At 43.1% G+C, this 17,806-nt stretch overlaps 1 protein-coding gene across 3 annotated transcripts; it reads right to left on the bottom strand.

The window, feature by feature from the left end:
* Nucleotides 1–218: 218 nt before the first annotated feature.
* LOC125539552 (SAC3 family protein A-like) lies at nucleotides 219–11,376 on the bottom strand. Of its 3 annotated transcripts, none has more exons than XM_048703037.1 (14): nucleotides 11,002–11,376; nucleotides 6,411–7,226; nucleotides 5,078–5,806; nucleotides 4,613–4,711; nucleotides 4,299–4,402; nucleotides 3,247–3,424; nucleotides 2,640–3,107; nucleotides 2,364–2,504; nucleotides 2,155–2,214; nucleotides 1,590–1,720; nucleotides 1,371–1,504; nucleotides 1,041–1,270; nucleotides 839–956; nucleotides 219–746 (listed from the first exon to the last, which is right to left on the bottom strand). In XM_048703037.1, exons 1-13 carry the CDS (start codon nucleotides 11,053–11,055, stop codon nucleotides 858–860), a joined length of 3,243 nt encoding a protein of 1,080 aa, XP_048558994.1. In that variant the 5' UTR covers nucleotides 11,056–11,376; the 3' UTR covers nucleotides 219–746; nucleotides 839–857. The 3 variants fall into 3 exon arrangements, with proteins under 3 accessions (XP_048558994.1, XP_048558995.1, XP_048558993.1); XM_048703038.1 differs by having other exon boundaries at nucleotides 219–685; XM_048703036.1 differs by having other exon boundaries at nucleotides 219–956.
* Nucleotides 11,377–17,806: the final 6,430 nt, after the last annotated feature.

Genomic DNA, 17,806 nt, shown 5'->3' with positions numbered 1-17,806 from the left:
AAGCTATCATCTTAAATGTATATTGGGCTTCTTATGTAACCCGCCATTAGGGTTGATCCGGCCCCTCCTGGGCGGATCATACTGGTAGTAATATCCCCAACACATTGTTAGTAGTGCAGGCCATGTGCCGCATAAACACACAAAATAGTTGGACCATGTACCGATAACGGCTGGGCCAGACATACAGTAGTACTATATGATGCAGAATCATCCAACTCTGAACGAGACAACAAAAACACTTGCATATCATATCCATTGTTCTGCAGTTTACAACGGTCCACTACATGGTAACAGAAAATGAAACATTAGTCACTCTTACCACAAGCTCTAACCCTGAGAAACATGACTTCTCCTGAGGAAAATGAGGGAACAAAATTTCAGAACATCAGTATTGTCGAATTTGACAAAAACTGACATCGAGCAACACCTATTGTGAACAAAAATTGTACAATACACTGAACTGGGTTATGACAGAAACAGGCGGTACAAAGGCAATGCTCAATGCTCGGACCTATATATAAATTTTACCGGGTGATTCATATCTGTTAGTGCTGCCCATACTTCTGATTGTGATACGGGACTCACAGAGCTGGAGATTAGTCGCTTATCAGAACTTGCCAGTGGATCCAACGGCACTAGAGCACATTGTGAGGCTACCAAAATGTCGCCTACTCACATGCTGCATCTGTTTGTGAAGCCAATTAGTTGCAATACCCTTCATCCGCGGTCAATTTCATGTGCATGTCCTGCATTAATATAGTGTTCCTCTACTGGCATTGGCAATATGTAATATCGCAGTGCATCAAAGCTCGGTGCCAAAAGGGTAAAAGTTGCTCACCCAATCACCATGATATTCTTTATGATGCTCGCGCCAAAAAATCATCTACGGCAAGAGATGCATCACCATGTGAAACAGCATTATCAGGCTCCGGCATGTATAGAGAAGCAGAAGAAACCTGTCAAGCATAAAGAAATAGCATAATGTTTCAAAGACCATAAGATACCACAAACACACTACATAAACCAAGTGCAAGGTTTACCTTTGTGTCTATCTGTAATTCTCCGCTATTTTCATCTACTGCAAGAACGGCACCATGTGCTTTTAACCATTCCTCACATTCTTCTAAACCATCAGCTACGTTAGCCTCACAAAGTACGTCAACTCTTGTGAATCCCAAAACTCGTGTAACATATCTCACAGGTACAGTTGGCCGATAAGATTTTGACATGCATTTTATTGCCTCAAAACGCATCCGCTCAACATAGAGGTCTGCAAAGCAAATAGCGTAAGTAGCCAAGCATCATCTTAACGGAAAAGTTAATATCAAAATTGACAAAAGAATGTCAAGTAAAAGAAATATCATCTTTACCCATAAGACATGAGTTCAAGCCAGGTGCCTTCTTGTATAATTTAAAGAACATGACATAGTTTCCAGATGAAACAGCAGAATGAACTGCAAGCGCATGCTTGACTGTTTCGTCTAGCCTGGCCTCCTTTGACAAGCTGAGGATAACAGATGCATCAAATATGGCTAGTGTAGCAACGGAATAACCATTTTGTATATGCACTTATTATTCAATATATATACCTTGCCATGGATGAAAGCAAGTCCCTTTTGTTATTAGAGTGTAACATGACACACAACAAGTTGTAAGCGGAGAACTCAAGATGACAGCCAGCGATTCCTTCACCGTATAACCTCGTCAGCTGTGATTGACACTGCCAAGTGTTGCAAAAAATAATAATTAAAGAGACTAGGCTGTTGATTTCGTTCTCTTTCAGGCAACTGGATCATCAATACAAATTACTATCAAGTAAGAATACAGCTACTGGTTTCAGAAGAAAGTAAAGACAATACCCTACATTACTATAACAAATTGCAAATAAGGCTATATGTTTTTGTAAAAGAACTCGCATCGGCTTAAATGGAAGCTAACGACGAGGGGAGGATTCCAAAGGAAATTTGCGCAAGGATTCCGAAGGATGTTCCACCAGGGAGGAGACTTAAAGTCCCCCCAGCCTCGTGCTGCTATTAAAAATATCATCATCAGTGACCCATTTTTTCTTCTTTATTCTATTCGGAAACTAGAACACGAAATAAGATTGCTTTACTTGTTTCAGCACTAAGATGAATCAGAACAAGTTAAGCAAACCTGATTATATTCGGACAAATCTCCAGCTTGAAGTGCTAAGCGTGCATGAGTTTCATAAACCTGAAACAGGAATGAAACAATTAATACAGAAGGAAAAAATAAATAGTTTTGGACAAAGCAGATTGATGCCCCCATGAAAAACAGTGTACATCTGAAGATTGATACTAAAATGCAGTATACCACAATGAGAGGTTATTATCAAGGAATACCTTGACAGTCAGCTCGTTCTGAATCCTCTGAACAGTAAGGTCTTGCCTGATAGATTTCAATTGATCACATTTATAGAGGTAATTCTTTTCAGATGTTTCAACCATGTGAAGAGCTTTCTCTAAGACATCTTCTGGCCTTACCTGCAAAAGATGTGATAAGAAAGTTAAAGCAAGAAAACAGCAACAAGGCATAATTTATCTCTAAATTTAATTTTTGTATCAACAATATGTTTTCCAAGCCTACAGTGTACAAAAAAATTAGCAAAGCATCCTTACAGTGGCTGGATCAGGTGCGGATGTAAGGCGTAGATATCGTTTCTCAATTTCCTGACATGTTCCCTTAATTGTAAGTGCATCCCAGTCGATGTCCTCCACCGCCAAGCTAGCACCATCTCCATTACTTCTATTGTTAAGCATTGAAATGGCTCCCCTTGTGTATACATTGGCTGCTCCATCCTTATATGGTATGGAACTCGTAGATTTTGATGATGCACCCTGACCACGTTCAAATCGCTTAGATCTATGCTCTCGTCGCTTCTTCTCCTCCGGTGAATTTGTTAGTGCAATTGAACTGGCATAATATTTCGTAAGATCCTGCTCCTTATCACTGTCACTAGAAGCATTCCCGTTTTTTGTTAGATTCGCATTACCACCAATCCGCTGCTTTTTAGAGGGCCTCTGATTCCATTGGCTTGTAGGAGGCTGACGCGACTGGACAAAGTTTCCAAGATTCCAAGTGTTACCCTGTGACATATAAAACCAATTATTTGCCCAAGAAGAGAATTTGAGTAAACAAAACAAACCTAGGGAGATGGTCGTATTCAAGTTAAAAATTTCCAGAATGAAAGGCATATATGTAATGTTAACCCATCTGAGGGCTTACCGTTCTTCTAGTATTTTCCCAAGTAGTGCAGGCATTACTTTTTGCTGGCTCTTTCGAAACAACCTCCACCTTGTTAGTTACTTTTTCCTCTGCAACAGGCTCCCACCTACTCTTCGTACGTCTACTCGGGCTCCTCCTAGATGTTGAAAAGGAGAAGGGACTTGAATCCTTTGCGTTGCTGCCAAAGGATTAAAAAAACAAGACTAGTTAACCGATTGGCCCTCTAAGGGGGAGGGTCAGCTTTACTACCATAATCTTAAGTCCTCCCTACGCTCGGGGCGTTTCTCAGGGAAGCATAAGTGTCTTTTATAATGAAAGCTGAAGTCTTCCCCACAATCTTTTTCCGTATGCCAGTTCCAGGAAGAAGTTAAGCCCTCCCAAGACCAATATAACAGACTATAAAGAATCCACTGAACCAACCCCGAAAAGTGGCAATGCTTTTCTTTGGGTACCCAATTATACACCTGAGCTGCTTAAGATGGCAAATAGCCCGTACACTCTGTTATCACGTTGAATTTGCAATCCAAAGTCATGTAAGTTATATTATTTCTCCACTTGTTTCTACTTATATTTGCGACAGTCCCTAGGAAGGGGAGCCTTGGCGCAGCGGTAAAGTTGTTGCCTTGTGACCACGAGGTCACGGGTTCGAGTCCTGGAAACAGCCTCTTGCAGAAATGTAGGGAAAGGCTGCGTACTATAGACCCAAAGTGGTCGGACCCTTCCCCAGACCCTGCACAAACGGGAGCTACTTGCACCGGGCTTCCCTTTAATTATTGCCCGTGATGCTGGTAGAGTTATTTCCGTTGTTGGTTTTCACCAAACTTTTAGGTTTAAATGTTAAGGAAAAATGTGGCATCCCATTCATGCCGAACAAAGAGTTGGTTTTCACCAAGTTTTTAGTTTAGTGTTGAGGGAAAATGTGGAATTCAAATTCAAACTCCGTCCATGCTGGACAAAGCAAAGCACCTTGCCCTTTTTACATAAAAAGAATGATGGTCATTGGCATACGATTGCTGGTTAGTGCAGTATCGCCCCATACAGGAAAAGGTTACCTTGTCATATTTGTGCCTTTAGCATTTTCTGGCAAAGCTAATAACGGCTCAATGTCCCAATTCTTAGTATGAAGGGTCCCATCAGCAGTTGCCTTGGTGATCATCTGATATTATAGGAAGAGAAAATTTTGAAAGTTAACAACCTCTTATTAAACTTACAAGGATATGGAAGGAAAATACAAGTTAATAAGGAACAACCAAAAGAAACTTAAGTTCTATTTTGTAAATTTTATTAAACATCCCATGAACCAAGGTCTCAGGAAAGCAGAAGCAAAGACAGTGATAAAAAGAAGAACAAAAATGGATTACTGAACCTCCTTCATGATGCTTTGGGTGGCAGATCTCTGGGCATCATCCTTGCAACGGGAAAGATTCCGCTCGACATAAGTACAAAGTGAAACAGGGAATGATCCCTGGACAGCACAAAAATAATATAAAATAGAATGATGGTTAGTGGAAAGTTGTCAAGAATGGTATGAACACCGATATACAATACTACAAACATAGGTGTGCTATTTTATCGAAGTCTTAACTTGAAAGGTTTGAATCTAGGCACTTCTATTGGGGTCTGGGCTCTGGACTGTAGTGTACAAATCCTACTTCAATAATTGTACTGGTCTGCGCTAGCATTTCAGTTTTACCATGTTCACATTTCCACGGGGGGTTGGTTCATGTGCCTGGAGGAGTAAGGACTCCATTGGCTTAGCTGTATAATTATACCACCATCGGACATCGATGCTCAACAAAAAGAACGGGGTAACTAGAATATATAGTCTCACCTGAACGGCAGCTCCATGACCATCTTGAGCTGCATTCATGTCAGTCTTGGGCATGGAAACACCAACATAAGCAGGTTTTAGCGATGAATCAGCTTCTAATTTCTTCCCGGTTTGGGGCATTGACATTGGGAAACCTGGAGCTATTCGAGGATTTGTCGGGATGTGTACTTTATTTACACTGGCAACTGTTTTCGCAAAACCCTGCAAAGTTGGTTGAGAGTTTTCATTAACATGATTGACTGAATAAACATTTGAGCTTGGACCTTGCGCATGCAAAGCTTTCTGTTGATCTCGTTGGTTACTTAATGGTAACTGGCTATGACTTGTAGAGTTTTGTTGGTAAGCTGGTGCCTGGTTGATATAATGGTTCTGAAACCCTGAGACGGCAGCTGTCTTGTTAGCATAGGGGTTTTCATAACCTGGGTTGCCTGGTGCCTGGTTCAAGTGCTGGCTTTGAAACCCTGGTGTGACTGGTGCCGGATTGACATGCTGGCTTTGAAATCCTGGAGTGTCTGGTGACAGGTTGACATACTGGCTTTGAAATCCTTGCACGCCTGGTGCCGGGTTGACGTGTTGGCTTTGAAACCCTGGGGCGCCTGGTGCCTGGTTGACGTGCTGGCTTTGAAACCCTGGGGCGCCTGGTGCCTGGTTGACATGCTGGCTCTGAAACCCTGGGGCACCTGGTGCCTGGTTGACGTGCTGGCTTTGAAACCCTGTGATTCCCACCGCCTGTCCACAAAAATTGCTAGTCAAAACATGGTAAAGGCATGCTATTGCATAAGAAATACATGAAAAACTGTCCTTCCAAAAGAAGAGTTCTCATCATGGTCATCGATGCACATAAAATTTAACACATGCAACAAAACCGTCAAATGAAAGACGTATCACAGGTTCCGGTAATCTTTTATGGACGTATAGAAGTAATGTCGCATCATTTGTCACCCAATGCAAGGTTTCAAGTAACTAGAAAGCAGTAAGTAGCTTCACTGTCACCCAATGCAAGGTTTCAAGTAACTAGAAAGCAGTAAGTAGCTTCACTGTTACATACTCTCTCTGTTGCAAATTAATTGAAGCTCTAGCTTTGTCCTAAGTAAAACTTCTCTATGTTTGACCAAGTCTATAGAAAAATATGCTCATATCTACAAAATGAAATATATCTAGTATAGAAATATATCAACCATACTTCCATAGGCAGTTGCACAAAGCTATGTTTAGAAAAAACATTACCCATGACAAGCTACATGGCCATTCCAGAGTTGCACACAAAAATAATGCAAAATGTGGTCAAATCCATAAATTCTTCAAAATAAGAAAGCAGAACTGATAATAATACCTGGGGAGGTGCAGTAGGTGCAACAGCATCATTTTTCCGTTGGGTAGTACCCGGTGGAGGCGGCTGGGTGCTCGGATATGTATAACCAGAACCGGCACTAGGAGATTTTGTATCAGAAGCACTGTTGCCAGCAACTGCTAAGGCACCGGAGTTTGGTGCAGACTGGTCATAATAATTAGACCACTGGTTGTACTGTTGAGGATAGTGGAAAGAAGTGGTGGGCAGAGAACAAGAACTCTGGGCAGCATTAGTATCTGATGGAGCGTAAGTCTGATATGTTTGGGCGTGAACATCTCCAGAACTTCCTCCAGACCAGGCCTGGTTTTGATAATAATAGTTGTTGGTGGCATATGCTTGCGCAGTCTGATCAGCACCAGCATTATAATATGTGTTACTTGTAGGACCAACGTAAGATCCTGAATTCGGAAATGAAGTAAGAGGCTGATATGCAGCACCTGAACTTTGATCTACTCCTTGGTGAAGAGAAGAATCGTTTGCAGGTTGTGGATAGTTATAGTAATAGTTTGGATATTGTGCAGCATTGTAGGCAGGTTGAACAGAATTTGAGTAAGGTGCATAAGTATTGGTTGCATTAGTTGTGCCCACAGCCGGTTGAGTCACATGAGGTGCACCATTTGTCACATTTTGAGTAGCCCCTGAAACTGAGACATCCCTTTGTGGATCGTAATAAACTGCATTTTGGTTTGTATTATCCACTGAATAGTTCCAGGAAGCCCCACTTGAAGAAGACCACGCATGATGACCCGATGCTGAAGGTTGGTACTGAGATGAACTTGTCTGCTCTACACTCCAGCCCTGTCATTAAGTGAGACCAAACATATTGTCAGCTCATAATTATGGATCATGAGCAAAACATGTATCACCAACCTACAATCACTGTTCTAAAAGGTGAAGGCTACACACTAGGCACCACTGTTCCACCTAGCTGACACCTACCAGACATCAAATCATATTAGGTTATAGGCAGCAGCGATTTTGAAAAAACAGAAGAAACTAGTAAGGAATCTGTACGTTGCTAAGAACTAGTAAGGAGTATATACTATTCCCTCTGTTCACAAATATAAGATGTTTTGGATATTTCAATATGGACTACATACGGACTGAAATGGGTGAACAAACACACTAAAACGTGTCTATATACATCCGATTCAGGAAAAAGTTAGAATATCTCATATTTGTGAACGGAGGGAGTACAAGTTTACAAGACTAATTATTTAATTGAATCGGGATGTTGCTTGGTTTGCCCATGAACTTCAAGGAAGAATAGGGTGTTTTTGCAAAAGAGATTTCAGTGGGCACCACTGGGCGGTGAGCAATATAAAGCTCAAGCTCAGCCATCAATAGCAGATCGGACAGTTGGCATATGATCCCAAGGTGAGCGGACCATTACTGCCAAGTGGTTTCTTTACTGGGGTGAAGATATTATTAAATCCAGTGGTAGAAGTCTGGAAGGAACCATAAAGTCATTAGCCATTTGCCAGGGTAGCAAGTGATCCTCATCAATAATGCATGACCATGTGAAAGAAAATGGTATTATATCCTTATTCATATTTCAACAGACAAGTGCATGTTATACAACAAAGCCCAATGTATTTATAGGATGCACCTTTTTGCATATGTAAGGCAGAATTCCCTGCTAATGTGGCAATTTTTTATGAAAAATATGCACAGAGAGAGAGAGATCTAAATGGCTGATGTAACAAAGCAAATGAGTAATTCCTCGCAAAAAAGTGAGTAATGGCATCAATGAGGCACTCCACATCAATTACTTAGTACACAGAAATAACAAAACAATAGCATTAACTGGCTGCAAATTGCAGTTCGAGCAACACTGCTTAACAACTACTGCAGCACAAGTGTTCAGAGACTTTGCTATTTACAAGCTGCACTTTTTTTCCTCGAGTCCATTTTGTAGCAATCATGTTTGCATGGAGACTGATGTGACACTAACCATATGATTGGATGTTGATGCAATGGATAATAATAATTAAAATGTGACTTAAGATTAAGAAAAATTCAGTTGCTTTACAAATGGACAACCCAAATGTTAAAATCTTCACAGCCAAAGCCATGACCTCATGCCACACAAAATACATGCCTTGAGGCCGTTGAGGGTATCCTATAATCCAAGCCCATGTGGTCACCTATGTCGCCTTGATACTTCATCAAGTTGGCATGCGGGTATAAGATGCAGTACTCAATACTGATGGAGGAAATGACTAGAGTACGCGGCAAATAGGGAAGGGGGAACCTGTGCGAGCGAGTGGGGCAGGGTTTTTTTTTTTGCTGCATTCTATATACCACTGCATACTTACTGTGTATGTGTTGTAGACAGCTATAGAGAAGGGAGTTTGTAAGAAGAGTTTGTGTCAAACTAGGAGTTTTATCTTAGTGTATCCATCCTAGCATTAGGTACTCCCTCTGTCCCTACATGGCGCACACATATCTCGAGGTTCAACTTTGACCATCAATTAGACCCTGAAAACGTGTGTTATGTGTCACAAAAATTGTAGTACCATCCAATTCATACTAAAGAGTGGTTTCAAACAGTATATTTTTTATGACATATTCTCAAATGTCTATATAAGGGATGTATCCCTATTGTAAGGAGGCAAGCAAAAACATCAGTCTGTTGTCTCTAGTAATTCTCTCTTCACAACCTATGTCTACCCAAACCCTAGCATCCCTGCGGAGCTTTTGTTATGGTATCTCTGGAACATGAGCCAAGGATCTTACTCTCAAGGGTGCATCGATAGGCTCCATTCTCTCCCTTGAATAAGTCAGGCTCCGTTAGCCTGGGCTGAGATGGGGATAACGAGTCAACAATTGAAGCTCCCAACTTTCTGCCAGACACTGGACAGGGGTACGCTCTGTAAATGTGTAGAGACAAGTGTAGTTTGGTATATAGTAGGCACTTCTAGGCCCCTTCCCGGCTACTGGATCACTCCAGTGCTTCGGGGCCGTCTGGTTATCTTCAGAACAGTAATTATCCCCTTGTAAATCTAGGTTTACATGGACATCCCCATCATTGATTGGAGAATGGGACCCTATTGTCATCCCTACTCACTCCCTCTCAATACCACTTCTTGGAGTCTAGACGCCACCTCGTTCTCAGTCTATTGTGGTATCCATTGATTTTATATTTCCAAATGTACATACCAGCATACCATTAATTCTCACATCCTGGTTGTGGAAATTTTTGAATCACTGGATCCAAATCACCATCCATATCAGGGCAACTAGATGGACACAGCTCAGGGTTTCATCAATAGATCACTGATCTTAGCAATCAATACCAGTTAGCAAGTTACAAATACTCCTTGACATAGGTAATAACAACACAGGCTCTCAGATACCTATAGCATATTGATAAGACAACGGATGAGAGGTTTCATCCTTAGCTCTTTGAGCCTATCTTCCAGCATTGTGGATACATGTAAGCGTTGCGGGTCTGCAGCCACAACACGCTACAGCCGCAACAAATCTAGGAACTGCGACAAGGTAAGAAAAAGGCAAACCTGCTTCGAAGATTCAAAACAGGTTTTCAGATTGTCAGGCTTGAGGACCATTCTTATTGAGGGGGGGATTACATAACGGTGCAGTTTGAGTTCTATTTGGAATTCTAACCTTTTCAGTTTTGAGTCTACCATCTGTAACTGTAAGGTAGACCATCTAGATAATGAAACATACACAAGTCACATCAATCAAACCTTCTATTTGCTCCAGAACGCTAGCCTCCTCCAGTACTCCCAGCACCTATGGCTTCAGCCCTAGCCCTAGCGTGTGCCCCACGGCACCCAAGTGCCAAGTTCCTGACCCTAGCCTAATCCTGCTCCACTGCCTGCTCCGAGAGGTGAAGTACTAACATCCAGGTAATACCCATTTACAAGCTACCACTAGTGCCGGATACACCAGTTACAACAAAAAATGGTCACCATACATTTCCAGGAAGCAGTACATTCAAAACATTACCTCCGCCATGACAGCTCCAGTTAGAGATATTCGCTTGCCATGCAAGAACACAAGCAATTATAGGCAATTCATCAAACATGAGCATCCAAGTTGAGAGCCAATACTAAGCCCCCCAAGGATTGACACCCTGAGTACTTCACGACTTAACTTACACATACTACCACATTGACTAACTACCAGGAGGGCTAAATCACAAGAAAGGTATATCATCTATAGGTGAATGAGCAAAGGAACAGAAACAAAATACACTACATCAGCTAATTCATCAGTTGTCACGCTGGTCATAATTCCTACATTTCTGAGGCAGTAAATTAGCAAACATTAGATATCAAATAGAAGCTCCAGCAGCTAGAACAAACTATCCACGTGCCTCGGTTGGACCTAACTATCCCACAGCAAAGCAAAGAAGCGGACGCTATATAATAGTGCGAATCGACTAGCATCCTAGCCGACTGAGCAACCAATCTGCATCTCAGTTCTCAAGCCATAACGGAAACAGAACGAATCGCGTGCAAGCCCGGGAAAGGTTAAAACAGGGCGGAAGCAAAGGCCTGGCAAGCTCGGGATTGCTGAGAGACGAGGAGCGGCGCAAGCATACCTCGTTGGGCTTGGGGTCGGATCCGGCAGCCGCCTCGCCTCCCTGAGCCGCCATCCCCCGGCGCCCCGGAGCCCGGGAGCTCGGCTGAAACCCTAGCTACTCGCAGCAGAGAGCAGAGCCGCCCGATTTCGCCGGTGGTACGGACGGATAGAGCCGGATCGAAAGGACGCGCGCGCCAAGTGAAAATGAGGCACGCGAGGAACGGGAGGCGTGTGGGGGGCGGCGAGGGGCGATTGGCCGAGGAGACACCGGGGAGAGTCTTCTGGCCCGGCGGTGGCTTGGTGGAGAGGAGTGTGGGAGGCAGCGGAGTGGATTGGTGTCTGTGAGCGGGCGAGTGCTGCGGGAGGGGGGGGGAGAGGAGAGGGGGTCGGCGATGAATCGGGAGGGGGAAGCGCCGACGACGACGAGGGACAGCGAAGAAACTTGTGGGTGGGTGGGCTTCGGCCCTCGGCTTTATTAGGGGCCGTGGGTCGTGGGTTTGGTGTGGTGTGGTCGGTGGGCAATGAATATGGGCCTGGACCCGGACCGGTTCCGTCAGACGGCCCGCGAAACAGAATATATGGATAGCCAAATATACGAACCATTTCTTTTAAAATAGTTCCACTATTGTCTCAAAAAAAACTTCCACTAAACTGCTCAAAAAAAATACTTCCACTAAAAAAATCTTTAAAAATACTGAACATTTAAATTCTTGTGCATTTTTTAAAAATTAAGACCATTTTTCATGGATATTCCAAAAACACTGGTACACACCTTTTTGATTCGTTTTTTTTAAGGAGCCATAACTCTTTTTTCAACTAGTAGGAAATTAGGAATCCCACGGGAACATCAACGCATCGCTAGGAACCTCAAACTGAAAGGCTTCCAAATCGCTCCACTACTTCTGCGGTTCGTTTGATTTGGAAGGCCGTCTCCTGAGTCCCAACAAATTAAACGCCTAGAGCAGCACGATGGCAATGTCGATTGCCAATCAGTACTGGAGCGAGCACAAGTAGGCTGTTCGAAAAGGGCAGAAAATTCAACGAAACTGACTTTGGGAGGGGCTGACAAGCAAGAGGCGCAAAGTTGTGGCCATATTACACCGACAAATTAAGGTCTGCACAGAGACGCAGGCAGGACAGAACCAGGTTACCAGCGAAGAGGACCAAAAAATTAGATGAAAAGGATAACCGTTCTGCAGTGCATCCCAAACGGACTATCGGAAAAAAGAAGGGAAATTACAACGCACGATGAGAACCTATAGGCTCAGCGCCATCATCTTGACACATGAAGGTTTGCAGAAAATATTCACACAATTAGTTGCGGGATCTGCAGAAGACAGCCACGAATCAACAGACAAACAGCTGCAGAAAAGAAATACAAGACGGACAGAAAACAATTGCATCACAGGATTTGCAACAAGCTAAATGCGGTAGCACAAAGAGTTGTAAAACAGAATAGCATCGTCATTAGCATAATTCATAACTAGAGAACAATTCGTTAACTGAATCATATAACTCGGCAAACACAGTATTTGCCCATCAGGTTCAGAACACGGAAGCAAACTACTAAGCATAGGATACTACTAGTACTAAGCATGGAAGGCACAGAACCCAAATCAACTACAGCTTTCTCTCCTCCTTCGATTTCTTGACCGCGAGCCAGGGCTTGTGCGCCAGGGCCAGCCAGCGCCGCGGCTCTTCAGCCGCCGAAGCCGTACAGGGTGCGGCCCTGGCGCTTGAGCGCGTAGACGACGTCCATGGCGGTGACGGTCTTGCGGCGGGCGTGCTCGGTGTAGGTGACGGCGTCGCGGATGACGTTCTCGAGGAAGATCTTGAGCACGCCGCGGGTCTCCTCGTAGATGAGCCCCGAGATGCGCTTCACGCCGCCCCTCCGGGCCAGCCTCCGGATCGCCGGCTTGGTGATGCCCTGGATGTTGTCGCGCAGGACCTTGCGGTGGCGCTTCGCGCCGCCCTTGCCGAGCCCCTTGCCGCCCTTGCCGCGCCCCGACATGGCTGCCTGCTCCGAGTAGCTTGGGAAGAGAGGGGATTTGGGGATTTTGGTGGGTGGAGGCGGTGAGTGAGATGAGAAGGGGGAAGGGGTGGTATATAAAGGGTGAGCGGGGGTTCTGGAGGCGGCTGGAGCCGTTCGATGGAGAGGAGATGAACGGCTGCGGCTGCTTTTCCCGAAGATGCCGCGGATCGTGCCGTGGACAGGGCGCGGATCGGTGACGTGGCAGGCGGGGGGGCCGATTTTTTGTATTTTTGGGTGCCCAGTTTGCATAGTGGGATGAAAATGAAGCGGGATTTGCATAGTGTGGTTGTTTGGATCGAGAGTATTAGCGCTGGGTTTTAGGAAAACAAGTTTAAAGCAGATTTTTTTTGCTAAACGGGTATTAATAGTTTTTCTCTACACAATCAGTTTAAGGGAAACTTTGTTTGGGTCAGGAAAGCGTGAAACCGGTCTATATATTTCCTTGTTTGGAGACCTATTGACCAATCTTAGAACATCTTCAATAGACGGTCCATATGTAAAAATAACTAACTTTTGAAGCTTCGAGAGCAAAATGCGCTGCTCTAATAGACGGTCTATATGTTAAAAAATGAACCATCGCCTCCCGGAGATGTAAAATTAAAAACTTCGTGATGCAAATTTACATCACGAGATACAAGTGATGTAAAACCACGGCTGCCCGCGAAACGACCAACCGCCAATTCATTTGCCTTCCCACCAGCGACCCGCTCGTCCGCCCCCTCCCTCCCCCCCCCGCCTTCCGCCGCAGCCGGTGGGCTGACCCACGTCGCCGCCTCTACTGCCGCCGCGGCGAACTCGCCCTCCGCCGCCGCGTCCATGGCACCGCCCCCCGCCCGCCGCCCCGAATTCACGCCGACCGTTCCTACGAACGCACGAGGCGGAGGCGGCCGGCGAATCGCGGCCGGAACCCGGCCGAAAGAGCGGATCGGCCGGCCAAAATCTCGAAGGCAGTTGTGGCAGCTCGGGCCGCCGACTCGCAGCCACGGCGGCGGCGTCTGATACGTCTTCAACGTATCTATAATTTTTGATTGCTCCATCCTATATTATCTTTTGTTTTGGACATTATTGGGCTTTATTATCCACTTTTATATTATTTTTGGGACTAACCTACTAACCGGAGGCCCAGCCCAGAATTGTTGTTTTTTGCCTATTTTAGGGTTTCGAAGAAAAGGAATATCAAACGGAGTCCAAACGGAATGAAACCTTCGGGAATGTGATTTTTGGAACGAACAAGATCTAGGAGACTTGGACCCCATGTCAAGCAACCAACAGGGAGGCCACGAGGTAGGGGGCGCGCCTACCCCCCCTAGGCGCGCCCTCCACCCTCGTGGGCCCCCTGTTGCTCCACCGACGTACTTCTTCCTCCTATATATACCTACGTACCCCCAAACGATCAGAAACGGAGCCACAACCCTAATTCCACCGTCGTAACTTCCCGTATCCACGAGATCCCATCTTGGGGCCTGTTCCGGAGCTCCGCCGGAGGGGGCATCGATCACGGAGGGCTTCTATATCAACACCCTAGCCTCTCCGATGAAGTGTAAGTAGTTTACCTCAGACCTTCGGGTCCATAATTATTAGCTAGATGGCTTCTTCTCTCTTTTTGGATCTCAATACAAAGTTCTCCCCCTCTATTGTGGAGATCTATTCGATGTAATCTTCTTTTTGCGGTGTGTTTGTTGAGACCGATGAATTGTGGGTTTATGATCAAGTTTATCTATGAACAATATTTGAATCTTCTCTAAATTCTTTTATGTATGATTGTTTATCTTTGCAAGTCTCTTCGAATTATCAGTTTGGTTTGGCCTACTAGATTGATCTTTCTTGCAACGGGAGAAGTGCTTAGCTTTGGGTTCAATCTTGCGGTGTCCTTTCCCAGTGACAGTAGGGGCAGCAAGGCACGTATTGTATTGTTGCCATCGAGGATAACAAGATGGGGTTTTCATCATATTGCATGAGTTTATCCCTCTACATCATGTCATCTTGCTTAAAGTGTTACTCTGTTCTCTTGAACTTAATACTCTAGATGCATGCTGGATAGCGGTTAATGTGTGGAGTAATAGTAGTAGATGTAGGCAGGAGTCAGTCTACTTGTCTCGGACGTGATGCCTATATACATAATCATACCTAGATATTCTCATAACTATGCTCGATTCTGTCAATTGCTCAACAGTAATTCGTTCACCCACCATAAAATACTTATGCTCTTGAGAGAAGCCACTAGTGAAACCTATGGCCCCCGGGTCTATCTTCATCATATTAATCTTCCAACACTTAGTTACTTTCATTGCCTTTTATCTTACTTTGCATCTTTATCATAAAAATACCAAAAATAATATCTTATCATATCTATCAGATCTCACTCTCGTAAGTGACCGTGTAGGGATTGACAACCCATTATCGCGTTGGTTGCGAGGATTTATTTGTTTTGTGCAGGTGCGAGGGACTCGCGTGTAGCCTCCTACTGGATTGATACCTTGGTTCTCAAAAACTGAGGGAAATACTTATGCTACTTTGCCGCATCACCCTTTCCTCTTCAAGGGAAAACCAACGCAGTGCTCAAGAGGTAGCAAGAAGGATTTCTGGCGCCGTTGCCGGGGAGGTCTACGCAAAAGTTAACATACCAAGTATCCATCACAAACCCTTATCTCCCGCATTACATTATTTGCCATTCGCCCCTCGTTTTCCTCTCCCCCACTTCACCCTTGCCGTTTTATTCGCCCTCTCTCTCTCTATCCTCCCTCTCTTTCTCTATTTGCCTCTTTTTGCCCGTTCCTCATTTGCTTGTGTGTTGGATTGCTTGCTTGTCACGATGGCTCAAGATAACACTAAATTGTGTGACTTTACCAATACCAACAACAATGATTTTATTAGCACTCTGATTGCTCCTCTTACCGATGTTGAATCTTGTGAAATTAATGTTGCCTTGCTGAATCTTGTTATGAAAGATCCCTTTTCCGGCTTCCTAGTGAAGATGCCGCTACCCATCTAAATAGTTTCGTTGATTTGTGTGTTATGCAAAAGAAGAAAGATGTTTATAATGATATTGTTAAATTAAAGCTATTTCTTTTTTCGATTAGAGATCGTGCTAAAGCTTGGTTTTCGTCTTTTCCTAAAAATAGTATTGATTCTTGGAATAAGTGCAAGGATGCTTTTATCTCTAAGTATTTTCCTCCGCTAAGATCATCTCTCTTAGAAACGTTATTATGAATTTTAAACAACTTGATCATGAACATGCTGCACAAGCTTGGGAGAGGATGAAATTAATGATACGTAATTGCCCAACACATGGTTTGAATTTGTGGATGATTATACAAAAAAAATATGTCGGATTGAATTTTGCTTCTAGAAATCTTTTAGATTCGGTCGTGGGAGGCACTTTTATGGAAATCACTTTAGGACAAGCTACTAAACTCCTAGATAATATTATGGTTAATTATTCTCAATGGCACACTGAAAGATCTACTAATAAGAAAGTGCATGCGATAGAAGAAATTAATGTTTTGAGTGGAAAGATGGATGAACTTATGAAATTATTTGCTAATAAAAGTGTTTCTTTTGATCCTAATATGCCTTTGTATACTTTGATTGAGAATAATAATGAATCTATGGATGTGAATTTTGTTGGTAGGAATAATTTTGGTAACAATGCGTATAGAGGAAACTTTAATCCTAGGCCTTATCCTAGCAATTCCTCTAATAATTATGGCAATTCCTACAACAATTCTTATGGAAATTATAATAAGATCCCCTCTGATTTTGAATCTAATATTAAAGAATTTATTTCTTCGCAAAATAATTTCAATGCTTTGATTGAAGAAAAATTGATTAAGATTGATGAGTTGGCTAGGAACGTTGATAGAATTTCTCTTGATGTTGATTCTTTGAAACTTAGATCTATTCCACCTAAGCATGATATCAATGAGTCTCTCAAAGCTATGAGAATTTCCATTGATGAGTGCAAAGAAAGAACCGCTAGGATGCGTGCTAAGAAAGATTCTTTTATAAGAGCGTGTTCTTCTAGTTTCCATGATAATAAAGATGAAGATCTAAAAGTTATTGATGTGTCCCCTATTAAATCTTTGTTTTGCAATATGAATCTTGATAATGATGGGACTGAATATGATCCACCTTTACCTAGAAGGCGTTCCAAAAATTCGGAGTTTTTAGATCTTGATGCTAAAATTGATAAAAGTGGGATTGAAGAGATCAAAACTCTAGATGTTAATGAACCCACTATTTTGGATTTCAAGGAATTTAATTATGATAGCTGCTCTTTGATAGATTTTATTTCCTTGTTGCAATCCGTACTAAATTATCCCCATGCTTATAGCCAAAATAAAGTTTTTACCAAACATATCGTTGATGCTTTCATGCAATCTTACGAAGAAAAATTTGAGTTGGAAGTTTCTATCCCTAGAAAACTTTATGATGAGTGGGAACCGGCTATTAAAATTAAAATTAAAGATCATGAATGCTATGCTTTGTGTGATTTGGGTGCTAGTGTTTCCACAATTCCAAAGACTTTGTGTGATTTGTTGGGTGTCCGTGATTTTGATGATTGCTCTTTAAACTTGCACCTTGCGGATTCCACTATTAAGAAACCTATGGGAAGAATTAATGATGTTCTTATTGTTGCAACTAGGAATTGTGTGCCCGTATATTTTATTGTTCTTGACATAGATTGCAATCCTTCATGTCCTATTATTCTTGGTAGACCTTTCCTTAGAACGATTGGTGCAATTATTGATATGAAGGAAGGAAATATTAGAATCCAATTTCTGTTAAGGAA

The sequence above is a fragment of the Triticum urartu genome, chromosome 2 (assembly GCF_003073215.2).
Source record: "Triticum urartu cultivar G1812 chromosome 2, Tu2.1, whole genome shotgun sequence".
In the NCBI taxonomy this organism is placed as follows: Eukaryota; Viridiplantae; Streptophyta; class Magnoliopsida; order Poales; family Poaceae; genus Triticum; species Triticum urartu.
Note: the sequence above shows the minus strand (reverse complement) of the source record. Positions and strands in the feature narration are given on the sequence as shown.